The sequence below is a fragment of the Haliotis rufescens genome, unplaced genomic scaffold (genome assembly GCF_023055435.1).
Source record: "Haliotis rufescens isolate VD_foot unplaced genomic scaffold, xgHalRufe1.0.p SCAF_2, whole genome shotgun sequence".
NCBI classification, from domain to species: Eukaryota; Metazoa; Mollusca; class Gastropoda; order Lepetellida; family Haliotidae; genus Haliotis; species Haliotis rufescens.
This window is the reverse complement of record NW_025963890.1, coordinates 40,367,712-40,386,142: the sequence shown is the minus strand read 5'-3', so window position 1 is coordinate 40,386,142 and position 18,431 is coordinate 40,367,712. Positions and strand designations below refer to the sequence as shown.

The window sequence follows — 18,431 nt, the reverse complement described above, 5'->3', positions numbered from 1 at the left end:
GTTTTGACTACTCTTCTTTCATTAATTAACGTGTTTAGGTAATTAACCTTTACTAATTCGTGTTAAACCAACACAGGATGTTTTCTGGAAATGGATATTCTCGAATGTCAAAAGACTGACACGACACGTGTTAATAACTGTCCAAGCACTTCTAAAGTTCCTAACATTATTTATATCTAAAGACTAGTATTTTATCCAATTATTTACCACTTTATTGTCTCATATTTCAGTAGTTAAAGAAAACACAGAACTCAAAGTGAAGCCCTTTTCCCTCTACATTCTCAACATAGTCTCTATCAGAAGTGTTTGGCTTGTGTTGGGTCCGACTTGGCCCGGGCGGTCAAAATCAACTTTAAACACACAGATGTATCTTCAAATGTGATTAAATCTATAGATTAGTGTTATATCTACCTATACACCAATTTATAATGTCACAGATCGCAGTATTTATAGAAGACATGGGGCTTAAAGTGAAGCCCTTTTCCCCTCTACATTCTCAAATTGGTGTATAGGTAGATATAACACTAATCTATAGATTTAATCACATTTGAAGATACATCTGTGTGTTTAAAGTTGATTTTGACCGCCCGGGCCAAGTCGGACCCAACACAAGCCAAACACTTCTGATAGAGACTATGTTGAGAATATAGAGGGAAAAGGGCTTCACTTTCGAGCCCCTTGTTGTCTATAAATACTGCAATCTGTGACATTATAAAGTGATGTATAGGTAGATATAATACTAATCTATAGATGTGAATCCATTTGATGATACATCTGTGAGGTTTAAGTTGATTTTAACAGCCCGGGCCAGGTCGGACCGAACACAAGCCAAACACTTCTGATAGAGACTATGTTGAGAATGTAGAGGGGAAAAGGGCTTCACTTTAAGCCCCATGTCTTCTATAAATACTGCGATCTGTGACATTATAAATTGGTGTATAGGTAGATATAACACTAATCTATAGATTAAGTCACATTTGAAGATACATCTGTGTGTTTAAAGTTGATTTTGACCGCCCGGGCCAAGTCGGACCCAACACAAGCCAAACACTTCTGATAGAGACTATGTTGAGAATGTAGAGGGAAAAGGGCTTCACTTTCGAGCCCCTTGTTGTCTATAAATACTGCAATCTGTGACATTATAAAGTGGTGTATAAGTAGATATAATACTAATCTATAGATTTAATCACATTTGAAGATACATCTGTGAGGTTTAAGTTGATTTTAACAGCCCGGGCCAGGTCGGACCGAACATTTCTGACTTGTTTTTTTTTAAAGAAAATACAGTAAAAATGCTTCACTTTAAGGGCGCAGATTTCTTTAAATGCGATACACCTGGACATTATAAATTGGTGTATAGGTAGATATAATACTAATCTATAGATTTAATCACATTTGTAGATACATCTGTGTGTTTAAAGTTGATTTTGACCGCCCGGGCCAAGTCGGACCCAACACAAGCCAAACACTTCTGATAGAGACTATGTTGAGAATGTAGAGGGAAAAGGGCTTCACTTTGAGCCCCTTGTTGTCTATAAAGACTGCGATCTGTAACATTATAAAGTGGTGTATATGTAGATATAACACTAATCTATAGAGGTAATCACATTTGAAGATAAATCTGTCTGTTTAAAGTTGATTTTGACAGCCCGGGCCAAGTCGGAGCGAACTGTGTGACTGTCGAGAGTAGAGGGAGAAGAGGTCTACTTTAACCAACGTGTCTGCTTTAAATACGATGAACAGTGACGTTATAAAGTGGTATTTACTTAGATATAGTACGTTCCTATAATATAAACGCTATGCCGACAGATGGAAATTGGTATGACGATAGCTAGAAGTATTTGATACGTGTCAAATCCTATTTCGTTTAACGATTGCTCTTTTACATGTTACCTAGATCAGCGACGCTAACACACAGCTCCACTTTCTAGTTTTTAAGTGATTTACTCCGAATTACTTAATTATGCTGCACGTTTTGGATTGGTGATTGTTCAGTAGTGTCATGTGTGTATGTTGCATCAATAATATGTAGATATGATCGCCGATAATTAAGTAATTAGCCAATAACACTTTGGCCCGTCTTGGCCCGGCCCGGCCCGACTTTTAGGCAATCCCTAAGTGACAAAACCTATCCTCATGACAAGATGGATGGCTTCGATTCCAAGAATCATCTTTCTCTTTACATGTATATGCCATTTCACTATTCATAGGTACGTGAGGCATGCTATTTCAACAATGATTCATAGATCGTCATACCACTCTCAAAAGTTGTTTGACTAGGGTTACCAGATTAAAGGCCTTACTGAAGCTTTCATAAATATTTATGGTAGACAAGAGGATGACATTTCCAAATTGGGTGCGTCAGTGACAAATATTAAGTTTGATGCACTTCTCTATTTAGATAAGTATATGAGCCACCCCTACGACACCCATACCCCGACGGTGTGGACCATCACTTTTAATATCGAGCATTGATTTATCTGGTACAGACTCGGTGATTTACAGACCGCTGTCATATAGCTAAATTATTGCTGTGTGTGGCCTTTAACAGCAAACAAACATCAGCGGTTTTGCATTCCCTTGGGTATTTCTCATGCAATCTGTGAAACACTTTCTCTGAATTATCTCCCTTTATGGTAAGCCAATAATACACAATACATAACAAGATGAATTGGGGAAAGATAGGAGATTGTATTACATGTAAGCTATAACAAGAGCCAGGGCACTACATGAGCTTTCTAATGTCACATGAAGCAAACACTAGTTCACATGTTACTCGAAATATTCGCAATCACTGAACTGAAAGCATCACTATTAGACTCTAAGCACCATATAAAGTCTCCCATAAATCCAAACCCCAGTTCAATCCTGATCATACGAATGAACAATGGTCATGCGAAGCATAGTATGAGGAAAGATTTGTGTTATTCAGATAAATGCAAACCCAATTACGCAGTATTATTAAATTTCTCAAAAACAGATACATGAAGATACCTCTGATGTGCTTCAGAGGTCCAATCGCCTTGAGCCTTGAACATATTAATATTCACACCAGATTCAAAGGCAAAAGGCTATGCCCAGAGTACTACTGACCTAACTGGACCAAGCAATTATGCAAATAGAGGTCAAAAGCAGCATAGGTAAGGGTTTAACTGTACAAGTACTTTCCAAATAAGAAAACGCAGGTGAGTCAACATTTGCAGGATTGTCAGTTACCAGGGTTCTATAAGTCCTGACTGGACATATCTTCGAATGAGGCAACGGTAACAACAAAGTACGTTGTTTCAATTGTATGGTTTTAGCTGAAAGAAAGTGCAACATGAGAAAGTCATCTGACATGAGAACATGTCCACATAATAAACAGTTCTTCTGAGATGATAGACACATAAGATAGAAAAGGGCCGGAGTAAAGGCTGCCCACAGGCAAACATATAAATAATTACTAAAATCCAACATTGAGAAAAAAGGCATGTAACAACTGTGATGTGATCGAAAAACAAACTGTCCAATTTGCTTTCTCAAACCTCTTAGTTGAGTAGTAAAAACATTGAAGAATGACATGTAAATGTGAGAACAGTCCATGCATGTGACTGCCTTACGCTAGACACAATGTTACTTAAATATTGAAACGATGACACTGTCCTTCTTCCAAATTGCAGAAGCAAGACCAGGGCCTGGTACAGGTACCAACTGAAAGTACAAACAAAAAACAAAATATATTTTCCAGTGAGAGCACACATTTTTCAATTTCTGTAAATGAATAAGTCTGTACTCCTTCTCCTGTTGTGTTATCTCCTTGCACAGTAAAATACTCGCAAAACCCAGTACGAGGGACTCCAGTGTCTTGGTGAATGGCAGTCCAAATTCGAACATCAGAAACAAATGCATGTATCCAAAATGTCTGATTCATGATTTTCATGATTTTTAACGTCATGACTGTGTTTCTAACCATCATCCGAATGCATTGCCTTGTCCTGTACATAATTCCACTGTTGCTGAAGGTGCTGAAGGTCTGTGCCATGTCCAGTGTGAGGAGTGAGCCTATCTTTATCTCCAATGACGGGTACACCCAAGGAATCAATGATGTCATCCGCTGCCTTCATCAAATCTCTATCCCAACAAAGTGCACATGCTTCCGATGCCAAATCTTCCTCACGGTTGACAAGAGTATTCCCATTCATCCCATTACTAACAGTGGTTGGAATGTAGATATCTGCACAAGGTACTGTAACTCAAAAGGCATAATTCGCTTGTTGACTGACCCGCCGATAAGCAATCGTCATTACTATACTGATGGTGATCTTCCTGCATGTTTAACTCAATACTGTTAATACTGATTGGTATGCAATAATCCAGTCAGAATCGCAATGGACATATCCCTTGAAAGTGGTCTGGTACAAATTTCATGCAATTAGCACATGGTCTAGGCATGCTATGTCACATCATTCCAGATGAAGCACACCTGCCGTCATAAGGTCATGTAACTTATGTCTAGTACATCTAGTCCTCATATTATTAGCCTCCAAAAGAATACAGAGTTGTACGCCTAGTTATACTGTAACAGATGCAGTTCAGCGAAGCCAAGTGCCAAGCCAATTTAAAACAAATTTTAAAGGGGTTGCCCATGTTTATTGGGCCCTCGCTAAGGAGTTTCCTATTTTCTCAAACCGTGGGTAAACATGTCAAAGAAGTCATAAGAAAAGACAATGTCAGTCATCTGGTTCAAAGAAAACTAACCTTGCTGGCTGACACTGTACCAGCGTAGGCTCTAACGTTGGGGCTTGAGGAGATTAAAGTAATCAAAACTGGTTGTGTTTGAATTTCAAACAATGTCAACTGACAAATAAGTATTAATGTCACCCCAAAAGGATGAAATGTTTGGTAGATATCTAAGACCACTTGGCCTTATAGAGGGTGTGGGTTCCATGGTTCTCGTGAAGGACTTCACTCCCTCCTGGAATGTATCCTGCAGATTATATGTCTATGGTTTACAAAGATGCCTATGAGGAAGAGAAGCTTTAGTTCCCTCACAGCAGTCTGTAGTCCGACAACTGTTTTATGTAGCAGTTTGGTCAGTCAAAGCTGCATCATTGTAACCGTACACTATGCTGATCTCACTTTGAGTCCAGAGCACTCTGTCCTTACCAGCATGTATGTCAATGAAATCAAATAATGAAATCAGAATTACTAATCAAGAAGCTATCCATCGTAACTAAAGAATATAGGGCCAATGTGGCAGTTGATTTGTCATATTTTGGCACACTCTACAACTTGTAATCAAGCAACATGGTGATGATTTAGCAGCAGCAAGAAACTTTATCACTCTCTTTCACCATTCAATCCTGGCCAGTGATGAGCTTGTCAAACGCAAGATTCAAATGAATGTGAAAAAGTTCATTCAGAATGTAGTCATAAGATGGGTATCGACCATTGATATGGCTGAGCGAATTTGCAGCAGAATACATTTCCAATATAGGCGATTCCAGACGACTAAGAAGACTAAGTCTGGAGATGCCCAAACTCTGACAAAAGTGGAGGTGCGATTTTTTTTTGAAACCACTGAAAATGGTCGGAACAGATGTGTGGAGAGGAATACCCTAGCAATGGATCAGATTAGACAATCATGCTCGGTCGCTTGGCTACACACCTGGTTCAAAGTGATCTTGACATCGATACATAGTGTCTCGGGACAAGAACATCATCTTGCCATCAACTAAGAGGAGTTTTGCCATTGAGGATGACCGATGGGTCTTCAATTATATGTATGGGGTTTTTATTGCGAAATTCATGCATATTCATTGACAAAACCTTGCCTTCTGCCTCTAAGGATTAAAACAGCAAACGTGCATTCTCGCTCACCTGGATTTATTCCAGACCATAAATTGAGATAGGGGATGAAGAGAGATTTCAGCGATTGACATAAAACTAAGGGAACGTACATGTTTTATTATATGACAAACGTATTAAAGTGGTAAAAAAGGCCAAGTTCTTGGGTATCATTTTTGATCACCATTTGACCCTCTTACCGCACATCGAGTATTTGAAAAATAAAGCCTGAAGGCCCTTGAATTGTTGAGAGTTGTTTCTTATCCATGTCGGGAGGGAATCAGAAAATCCTACTCTAACTATACAGAGCCCTTATCCGATCCAAACTGGATTATAGCTCCATCATCTATGGTGGAGCCTGTAAAAGTAATTTAAAATTATTACATACAATTCATCATCAAGCCCTGAGGCTTTGTCTTGGTGCATTCAGAACATCACCCATTAATAGTCTGTATGTGGGGGCTGATGAGCCATCTCTGAAACATGGTCGTATAAAACTATGATTATAATACATCACAAAACTATTTTCCGATCAATCTAATCCAGCCTATGATTGCGTTTTTCATGATCTGTATGAGGATCTGTATCAAATGAAACAATCACTCATTCCACCCCTTGGAATTTGAATGAAACCTGAAATATCTGCTGCCCAAATTGACCCCAATAACATCTCTCCCAAATACTGTCGTCACATCCGTGGCAACTGGTAAAGCCACAGGTAGATCTTTCCTTAACTAAACTAAAGAAATCTGACACTAACCAACTAATGTATCAGCAAGAATATAATCAATTAAGAACCACTTACAACACTTCCAAGTCTCTTTTTACTGATGGATCCAAGGATGGTGACGCAGTTGCTAGCACCACCATCATTGGATCCAGAACCATATCAACAAGATTACCAACTGACAGTTCAATTTTTACAGCAGAATGACAGGCAATATTAACAGGTCTCAAATATATCAATACTCAGTCACAACATAAGCAGTTCATCATATTTTCGGATTCCCTTTCCCTTTCCTCAGGACATTAAGAATATTTCATCTGAACATTCACTGTTACGCGAAATTATAGAACTACATAACGACCTTGCGACTGGCCAGTACGACATAGTCTTTTGTTGGTTACCCAGCCACGTTAGAATCATTGGTAAGACAATTGCAAAAACAGCACTCAACACATCTGTGACACCACTTCTTATCCCATACAGTGATTATAAACCTGTAGTTTAGATGTTATATCAACGATCCTAAAAAAATGTGGGACACCCAAGTAGATATTATCAAGTTACATGCTATAAAACCAACGATTGGTTACACCTACTTGGGTTATCAGTCCAGATTTGAAGAGGTCATTTTACGACGACGACGCATTGGCCATTCACGATGTACACATGAATATATATTTAAAGGTGAGGATCCTCCATTCTGTATCCCTTGTGATGAGAGGATCATGGTCAAGCATGTCCTGCTTGACTGTATTGATTTTTCCATCACAAGGTATATATATTTTAAATTTTCAATACTCAAGGATCTTTTAAACATATTCTCTCATTTATATTTTGGAGATTTTAAAAGAAATGGTATTGATTCATAATTTTTTATGTAGAAAGTTTGAAGTATATGATTATGAACTGAGATTGTTAGTGGATGTACCCTTCATGGAGGTTGAAGTAGCGTAACATTTTTGTACTCCTGAGATGGTATGTAAGCCCACTTCATTCAAAGTATTTAATATATTCCAGTTTTTGAATTGTAGAATATTTGTTTGTTTAAATCTTTTGTTAACCTTCTCCATAATCACCAGTGACTAAAGGGATGGTGTACATCCTGCTGGAGAACAATGCAGGTAGCAAAGGTACTGTAAGTCCCCATGGTCCCTGGTATGGTGGCCTAACTTTAGTTGTTGGTAATCTAGCCTGTTTTTATAGTGTGTCGTTTGTCATAATCTGATAATTTTATTGTTCTAACACTAGTTTTACAATTATAATCTGTGATATATTGCTGATTGTTGTACTGTTCTTCGACGACAGCTTTTTATATATAATATAAATGCATAACTTGTTCAAGTCACGATATAGCTAAAATATATTGCCGATGTGACTTTAAATGTTAACTCACTCACTCACTCACTCACTCACTCACTCACTCACTCACTCACTCACTCATACTAAAAACAAAACCGAAAGTAGAACATGTGGAGTTGATGAAAGTCCCGACACATCAGTTCTTCTGATCAAACTCAAGTGAGCTGCACTACTTCCAAGAGTCCTTCATGGAATAGACTGATTTCACCAAGTGACAGAACAATGGAGGAAAGTGTTTCTGTTTTCGAGGAAAAACATACCACAAAGCATTCAAAAAGGCTTTTTAAGATTAGAAACAACTAATACAACGTAGCATATCAATAACAGCTGTAGGCGTTGAGTGTGTAATGCCAGGATGTCAGTATAGTGCAGCTGACATACATGTATACAGTACAGTGCAGTGTGTGAGGTGAGGTGAGGTGAAATGGAGTTTAACGTCGCGTTCAGGATTATTGCACTTATGTAGCGACGTGCATGCACGGGTGTGTCTATTTGGCTGCTTGTAGACGTCAGTTCAACTGATCAACACTCAAGTGAGCCACACTTCTTCCAAGTGTCCTTCATTCAATAGACTGTTTTCATCCATGGCCAGTGACAGAACAATGGAGGTAAGTGTTGCTGTTGCTTACAAACCTTCTCAGATGTCTGAAGGATATAATAATTTTAAAGTTTTAAGTTTTAAGTTAACAAAATATCTGAATCACAATACCATTCCCGGTTATATTGTATTTGCTAAATAGTTTTACGTGCTTGTCAACTAATCAAAATGTCACCACAGTTTAAATTTCTAATACTGAGTCGTATATCAATATAGTATGTAGGCGTTGTGTGTGTAGAGCAACAGCTGCAGGATGTCAAATGTGCAGCTAATAATCATGTGTACAATGATGTTAGTACAAGCTCTAGTGGCTTTATCAGCGTACAAATGGCTGACCTTGGAGCGGGATGCAGGGGAATGCGTGCATAATCTTCCCATTTTCCTGTATATTATCAGCAGACAACATAACCAAAAACACAAACGTTTCTACCTTACCTCAAGGCTGTTTGATTTATACTATATTCCTCAGCTCCAACCCATTTAATCGATTCTATCACGAATGGTGGAGAGTAAGTCTAACACACTCTGGTCTCACCAAGCTAATTCTCCGTACAAAAATCTTTATAAATCTCTTGTAAATACGCATTGAAATTGACTAATTTAACACATGTCCACGTTTTCCATAGCCTTGGGTCACTATGACACCGTTCATATGGTAGTCGGCGCAGGGGTAGAATGGTGGTTAAAGATTGGTCTGCTGAAAAGCTCCATGCATTCCTCAAAGTATCCTCCACGAATCCGCATAAATAAGTCAAACGCAATCGTGTTGAATTTCCATTCTAACTGAATATATAAATTCGCCTCATAGCTTTGTGGGTCACAATGACCCTGAACATGTCAGGAGTCAAATGATATTTTTAGATCATGATTACACCAACTGAGAAATCGTTGATCCCATGTGGCGCAAAATAGCTTCTCTTTCACATACCCATCTTCGAATTCGAGAAGTTTATTTGTCACTATATGGCTCAGACATTACCGATACAACGTTAAACCTTAGCCGAGAAACGCTCTTCGATTTGAAGGTTTGTTTGTTTGTTTGTTTGTTTGTTTGTTTGTTGTTTAACGCCACAGTCAGCAATATTCCAGCTATATGACGGCGGTCTGTAAAATAATCGAGTCTGGGTAAAACAAAAGACTTACCATTGAACAGATTCGACCTTATTTGCCTGGTAAATATATTTATCTTGTATCAATACTGACAACACCATCTCTTACACACGAACACCTGTTACTCTCAATGGTGAATATATGATGGGTGGAAAACAGGATCACATTACATTTAGAATCCCAGTTATTGCATTGATGCATTGATGCATGTGAGTGCCAGTGGAGAGGCAGGATTACTCTCACCTTATATCATCACTACCAATATTTGATAGCATGCTTCATCTTCCAGAGGCAAGGGAGTTAACTTACTATAAAAGTCCAGTTTCCACCCTTGCCGAACTAGGCTTGAATTTCCAGCCTCGATCGTAGCGCCACCAGTGGCCATTACGAGTTATGGCCGTTCTATGTACCTTCAATTGACCAATCAGATTCCATCTCTCATATCACTTGCATTACTTAAAACAAAATTGCGGCGCCTAGTCAAGACTATCTGCTCGATAATAAAGTCTATATTGTAATAAAACGGGTCTTACCCCACGAAGTGCATGAAATCACGTGAGCACCTCGGTTCAAAGCATGAAAGAATATCTGTCAACCCCGGATGTTAACGAACCGGATGTCTAGTTTGTTACGCGATTTTGATTGGACTATGCATAAACTCGTTAGTCCAGCCAAAATGTAACTCCATAAGTGCAGCCTAGTTCGACAAGGGTGGAAACTGGACTTTTAAAGTCAGCTAACTCCCTTGCCTCGGGAAGATGAACATGCCTATGATATTGTCGGAATCATACAATGGACTCCTTTTAGAGATTTCTTATGATTACGGAAATGCTTGTGTCACTTTTATTTATTACCATATGTAGATGACTGTCAGCAGAGATTTAATGGTAAGATATTTCTAGGTAAAGCATTTATCAATCTTACCGCCTGGTATTTTCTGGTTTCTAACATTTGGATTTTCCCATGAACCTTTGAAAATCACACAAAATATATTTGCATTTTTAAGAAATGTTGGTATGTCATAGTTTAACCTTATATCTGTTGATATTTTTCTGTTGATAAGTCATACATATGTTTCAGTTTCCTCAAATCATAGATCTAAATGTAGGAGGGCGGCACCTGAGCACCCGTATTTCAACTCTCAAAAAGTACCCTGATTCCAAGTTGGCCGATATGTTCAGTGGGGAATATGTTATGCCAAAAGACAAAGACGGACGATTCTTCATCGATGCGGATGGGGACGTATTCGCTCACATTCTCAACTTCCTGAGGTACGAGATGCTGCCCCCTCCCGACCAGGCAGTGGCTGTACACAAATATGCAAAAATATTTGGCATTAAGCCTTTGCGTACTAAACATTTACAATGGGGACCAGTCTTTGCACAGGCTTTGAGAGACAACTGGAAACGTGGAATAGCCGGATATGACGACTGCCTGAATCAGTTGCGGGAAGGCCTGGTGGCAAGTCGGTATCAAAGTGGTGTCTTGTACATCCAGTTCTCGGATTCTTCTCAACACATGTTCACTCTGTGCAAGGTGGCTGGTATTCCTGAGGGACATCAGGTCATCAACGTCAAATACTCCTCCTCCACAATGGATGGGACCAATCTTGTCCATTTCCTCAATGAGGATCTGAAGCGTATCGGTGTTCACTTTCAGCCGGGGGACTTCCGACCAGAACCAAAGTGTGGTTGTCGCGTGGCTTTGCGGTACATGATAAAACATGAGTAACTGATGTACCCCTAATTTTCACATTGTGTGGTTTGGTACGATTAATGTATACTTCCCAGTCGAATAACATACCTCATGCTTGTAGGCGGCGTAATCGTCGACTAAGCACTGTGCCACACAGGTATTTGAAAAGACGAAAAATAATAAATAATGAATTGATGTAACTTGTTTACACTAATAAACAGCCGACTATGATCATTTTCTTCTGACATACTTTCAAGCTTGTCAAGCTTTGTAATGGACAGTATAAGTGTTCCAGACTGGGGAAATTATCCACAGAAGTGAGAGATCCACATATGTTGTAGAACTGACAGAATCATGAATCCAAACGGACCATTTGTGGACCTCGCAAACTAAGAGATGACCGTCTGTACTCCTAAATTTTTTACTCTTAAATACATTGTTCCAGATTTGTGACCCTGCTTCACCATCAGGAAAACATCTTGTCATCTTCATTGACAGATACACTTAGGTGAAGGTTTTATCGTGGATGAATTCTGTACATTTCGTCCTGAGAATCTTAGCTGCTTAAAGAGTTATGGTATTTTTAGGGAGATCAACCACATTTCCGTTTTCATAAAACATGACAATCCATTGAAGTTCTAATGTTCCGGATATCCTATGCTAGAATGAGCGTTTGACTGTTGAGGACATTGCACTCATTGTTAGATACGTCGTCTCCTGGCAGACTATAACAAGGGTGCGTCCGTGCAGTCCGTTGCCCGTTAAGGGCCGTGGCTAGCTGATGGGGCTCTTCGGGAGTGTTTCTGTCTTCTCTTACTAGTACATATAGGATTACCTTAGTACATGTCATATGTGGGTCTGTCAGTAGAGGATACTCCGAGTCCAACGTTAGGGTGGAAGTATTTCTTCATTAACCTTGACATTAGCGTCTTGGTAGATGAATCGGTCGTGTTCAGAATTTGTTCTAGTTTGGAATCGACATGGCAAATGAGATAATATATTTTCAATTTCCTAATTAAAAATAGTAATTGTTAGTGAACTGTTAGACGTTAAAGATTCTGGGTTAAGATTGGTTTTCAGCAACCCACGTCTGTCGAAAGAGGAGACTTGGTTGATGGATATCATCATATCCCAATTGCATAGAACAATTCTCATAATGTCTGGTTCTTACTCGATTATGTATAGATTGACAACAATCAAACATATTCCTAGCGATTTGAATAAGGTAGTGTGTGATGATTCTGACAAACTTGATTAAGGATTGTATTTGTTGACGTTCATCAGCTGATAAAGAAAGTGCTTCACGTGAGCAAATTCCATGATGCGCGTTTGGATTTCATGAAGCAATACACGGGAGTGTGGAGCTCAGTGATTTCATTTGGTAAGTCGAGCATTCTCTGTTATAGCTTCGATTGGACGCTTCATTGGACGCTTTTGTTGGAATACGCACAATCTAAAATTGTCATACGATGATGACGTTCCAATTTGAAATTTTTTGACATTGAGAAATTACCCCAAAAGTAGTTCTATATGTCTCCGCACGATTGACAACGTAATCACGTGACATATTGACGTTGATCGTGAAATGAACGACAGTCAGCTTGGTAGTGTTCACCTATGCGAGGTCACCCGCTACTGTCAATATCGGTGTACATTTTGCGCGCCATACTTCCAGTAAGAGGGGCGACAATTCACTTGCACTTACACTGACACTGATCGGGGTGAAATTATACAATGTCACTGCACCATTTCTGAGATATTATGTTGGTAAAGGAACATAGTTATTTTTTTATATTGTTTGTGTCACTCATTCACTCCACACAGACAAAGAGTATTCAGTCAGCAATCACTACGTGACTCACCTATGAGTAGCGTCAGTTTGTTTAAGTATCTTGCATGAAAACAAAGGTCACTGTACTTTCTCTGTCGCTGTATATCACATGTTTTCCATGTACACCCATCGCTGTTCGCATGTGGCTACAAAAAGGGAAGACCACTTCATGTTTCCATAGTAATGCTGAATATGTATATGGATATTTCAAAGACGCACAAGTTAGAGGAACACCACACACAGCAGCACACATAGTCATTGATAGGGTTTGCAGTGCAGTTTATATGCCTGTACCTTCAGTAAGGCGGTAGTTCAAATGTTCAGATATGGTCGGCTTCGATAAGTCAGATAACACAGTTACACCTCCAGGACGTGTGTCGATTCAGTGGAGGCTGATCTGATCATAACGGATTGATGCCATGCATGCACATGGTGTTCTATCTACCTTGCACAAGTCATTGACGAGTAGTATGACATGCATACATCAGAAAGTAGTATCGCTTACTTACAGAACCGCCTACGTGGTCTAGTTTATAGACCTTGGAAGATGGTACTTGGTGTTACCCTGCCTGGCGATTGACATCACGGCTCGGACTCAGTATAATGTGCCTGAATGTTGTATTCATGTTAAACTGCGGCATAGTATCTCACTCGGCTAGCATTCAAATCGGCATTAGTCCGGACTAGTACTAGCAAACACACAAACACACAAACACACACGCACAAACACACACGCACAGTCACACACACACACACACACACACACACACACACAGACAGTCTGTGCACTTGCAACATGGCAAACATACAGTTAGGAGAGAAGTTTATCCCATCTCATCGCGGCGAACGTATCCCATGTTTTTCAAGGATGCAAGTTCAAATCAACCAAACAGAGCCTGAATTAGGTTAAACACCGCCTTAAACAGTGTTCCAGTTATATCACGGCTTGTCAGTATGAAGAAGGGTGAAAGCCCGAAGTGATGCAGGTCTTAGACGTTTACCACTTTGGTAAAACCCAAACGCACGGGTGCTGACACATCTAGAAACATAATCAAGGCGAACCGGATTCGAAACAATAATCATGGATTTGCCCCAGGGACGCAACTCTGCACAGCGACTTACGTCGCCTTAGACGACCAATCAAAAAGGGTCATTCTGTCATGTGTGTGTTTCTAGAAGACGTGTCCTGCATTAGTGTCCACAACGAATAACATCTCTCATGTAGATAAAATAATTAAAAAAATAACATGGCAATTTAATGTTTTAGGTGCAGGTTACCATGGAAATCATAAAGAATTGGGCCGCAGCAACAACCACGTCTTTGTCATCCCTTTACCGAGAAGAGGTCAAACAATTTGCGAGATGGAAGGTGGACCGAGGGGACTAGAGCCATAGTATCGGCCATCATATCACTGACTACAGATCCAAAAAGAAAGTTTTTTCACAATGATCCACTACTAGATGACTCAGAACTGCAGACCAGATAGTGAGGATAAAACAGAGGATAGTGGTGATTTTCTGCTGATAAACGACGGTGGCAACGACCAAATAAAAGGATTCGCTGCAGACAACAACATTCGTCATCACTGCGACGCTAAGGTAATTCATAGCGATGGAACAGCAGGGGTGCCAATTATAATGTTCCTTCAAGTGTTCATCATTCACACATTTGTGGACAGAGAGATGTTCCGTCACGTATCTTCCCTCCTTCCCAACAAGAAGCATACTACGTACGACAGGATATTCCATTTACTTCCAGATGCTGTTACTGTGAGAGGATAACAGCTTTCGCTTCAAACCTTCCACGTATGAATCCAATTAAACCTGATATGCGCTTATTCATTTGGTAGTAAAAATATGTTAATATTGCAAATTGATAAACGTACTTTTTAATTAAGTATTGATGTTTTTATTTGCAGAAGGACTTTGAAGACGATGCCCAAAATGTTGCCATGACCATATTGCCGTGTGAGTGGGCGGGCTGCTTCTTCCACTTCACGCAGGGAATATGGAGAAGAGTGAGTGAGTGAGTATGGTTTTACGCCGCTTTTAGCAATATTCCAGCAATATCACGGCGGGGGACACCACAAATGGGCTTCACACATTGTACCCATGTCGGGAATCGAACGCGGGTCTTCGGCGTGACGAGCGAACGTTTTAACCACTAGGCTACCCGACCGCCCCTATGAAGAAGAGACGATGCCAGACGAACCCCGGCCGATGCAGAGCACTCGCGACTATGTGACCACAAATGGATTGTAGGGCGTCTGCAACTACATCAGTGGAAGCAAGTTGTATTTACTATTCAAGACTCCTGTCCAAAGTACATGTCACAATATATTTTATTGTTGATTTACAATGTATAAACTCTGATGTATACACACACAAAAACATTCTGTTGTGGACAACACTTTAGTCATGCTTGATGTATAATGAACATAAAATATACGGCAAATAAATATTTGTTATTTATAAATGTGTTTATGTTTATGAATCCATACGACCCCAAGCTAAAACAACTTCCGACTTTAATGCACGGAACGAAGCCGTGTCCATGAGTATGCATGCATTTCTTGTGTCTTGTGGGTGGAGCTACTAGATTCTACGTTGATATTAATCACTGATATTGCGTTCTGCAGCGCTCCAAAAGAGTTGAAGCTACTAGATTTTATGAACGTTACGACTAATTTTGTAATTTATTGCAGCGTTAAAAGTTCTCAAATACATGCTATTTATCTCAGAGAGGAGTTTATGTAGAATGAAACTTGAACTTTGTAATTTTAATAATATACTTGTGATCTCGTACTTGAGTTTCTAGCCTTGGTTTCATTAATACATATAAAGTGTACAGAATATAGTTGTGTTACTCTTGTGTAAAGTTCTAAACTATGGAATACTGTAAGGGACATTCTCGCGATCTCGACCTTTGGAAACGTGGTAAATATGCCCAAAACACGAGAATGTGAGATCGCGAGAACGCGAGTTTTGGTCAAACTCTCGCGTTCTCGTGTTTTGGGCATATTTACCACGTTTTCAAAGGTCGAGATCGCGAGATTGCGAGAATGTCCCTTACAGTATTCCATACCAAATCTTTATTTTATCTGGTGCCAGAAGACCACCTCCGTGTTCTAGTAGTAGAGCATCCGCCCGGAGAGCGGAAGGTCCGAGGTTCGATCCCCGGCCGCGTCATACGTTAAAAGATGGTACTTGTTGTTACCCTGTCAGGCGCTCGGCATTTAGGGACTAAAACAAGGACTGGTCGGCTCGGGGTCAGTATACTGTGTCTGAGTTGGATGTTACACACACACACACACACACACACACACACACACACACACACACACATGAGCATGCTCGTCGCTATATAAGTGCAATAATCTTGGACGCGACGTCACCTCATACAGTTAAAAATCACTGATCATCGACATAGAAGTCACTAACGTTCTCACTGATACGGCTGTATCCCTTTTGTATAACGCCTACACGGGCTTAGGTACGTAGTTTGTGTTAGCTTACACGTGTGTGTTATTCCCTCACATAATGAGACATGAAATACCGCAGCGTTCCCACATGCTTGTTTAGCTACTTCACCCTAAGACTATTGTTTGTGACCCGTGAAGATCCGGGTTAAAATAAGTCTTCAGCAAAACATGCTTGTCGTAAGAGGCGACTCATGGGATCAGGTACACAGGCTCGGTGACCAGGTTGAGGCATGTCACTGTATCTCATTTGCGCAGATCGATGAAATGAAATCCCCGAAAAATCCCCATGTACCGAAACGATAATGACTCATAACCGTTTAGAGTTTGTTGCTGTTTTACATGTTAAACAAACAAGCATTTGTATATGGCTCGTAACTGTACCGCTTGAATGCATTCTTATGGCATTTTTCACATTTCTTGAATGAAAAAGAGACAAGTCGCTGTTTATTGACAAATTGAATACAGAGCAGTTTCGTGAGATCATTTAGTTTTTATTAATATTGCTATATGTTAGAAATGTTACTAAATTTTGTAGATCACCTAACACTTTGTCTGGTTTTATGAAAACTGGAGTATTTTTTATGCTTTTTCGTTTCATTCAAAGTTTCAGGTCTTGCTTTACAGCTCAACTCGCCTAAAACTGACAATATAATTGTACATTTCATTCAAATCTTTCCAACAATCCCACGGGACGCTGCGCAACTTTATTTCATTGGTTGTTGACCTACAGTCTGGTTTTAGTGTTTATTAATTGTAATTTAAACAAAATTATTTTTGCTTGTCTATTTTCAGCCTTTAATTTAATGTGAGTGAGTTGGGTTTAACGCCGCTTTTAACAGTATTCCAGTTATATCACGGCGTGTCAGCTTAATGTGGGAGGAAAACCCGAAGTGATGCAGGTCTCAGGCGTTTACCACTTCGTTGAAACCCACGAGTACGGGTATGGTGCTGACAAACCTAGAAACATAATCGGGGCAAACCAGGATTAGAACCCCTTAATCATAGATTTCTTGCGTGTCCAAGGGACGCAACTCTGTACAGCGAATCGCGGCGCCTTAGACGACTAATGTAACGAGTTAGACGAACTTTACAGGTACCGTATCAATAGACCCTATATATCAGGTTGGGACAGTCCTGTATTTAGTGATGATTTAAAGAATAGATTTAATAGCAAGGGAGCATCCATTTGATTTGTAAGGGGGATGCCTTTTGAGTTAATCTATTTTTACCACAGTTTTTCCAACAAAATACTTATTTTCTTAACTCCATTAAACAATCTATTCTTTTTTATTAAGAACACGAAAATGTTGACGTGTGGGTATTTCCGATTATTGTACTTACATTTTGACCACAAGAAAATACAGTTATTAAAAATTAAATTTGATTTTGTGCCACCACTGTGAACAAACTATTTATTTTGGGCACAATTAATTTCTGAACAAACAATTTCATCACACACACACACTCTAGAAGTCAAATGGATGCTCCCTAAGTGAACAATAAATACATTCAATGAACGCGTGATTATTTCTCAGGGCACCAGTTTTGTAAGATTGAATCTCCCCAGATTATCAATGACAAATCCAGCAAATTGTTAAACCTCCAAAAATCCCGTGCGTTATGTTCCAAAGTCCTGTTTTGAAACATCTCAAACGATTATTTATTTTATGGGATAAGTTGGGGTCATTTGCAGTCCTCGCGTCAAACTTCCATATGTTAGTTGCAATCAGGCGAGAATTTCGTGCATAACGACATGAATATATTTAATGAAACATAACACATTATGTCACTGAGCTAACTGAC

At 39.5% G+C, this 18,431-nt stretch overlaps 1 protein-coding gene across 1 annotated transcript; it reads left to right on the top strand.

Annotated features, from left to right (window-relative positions):
• Positions 1-8,063: 8,063 nt before the first annotated feature.
• LOC124114479 (BTB/POZ domain-containing protein KCTD7-like) lies at positions 8,064-11,546 on the top strand. The gene is made up of 2 exons (XM_046475058.2): positions 8,064-8,520; positions 10,701-11,546. The coding sequence occupies exons 1-2, from the start codon at positions 8,497-8,499 to the stop codon at positions 11,349-11,351; spliced, it is 675 nt and encodes a 224-aa protein (XP_046331014.2). The 5' UTR covers positions 8,064-8,496; the 3' UTR covers positions 11,352-11,546.
• The last annotated feature ends 6,885 nt before the right edge of the window (positions 11,547-18,431 follow it).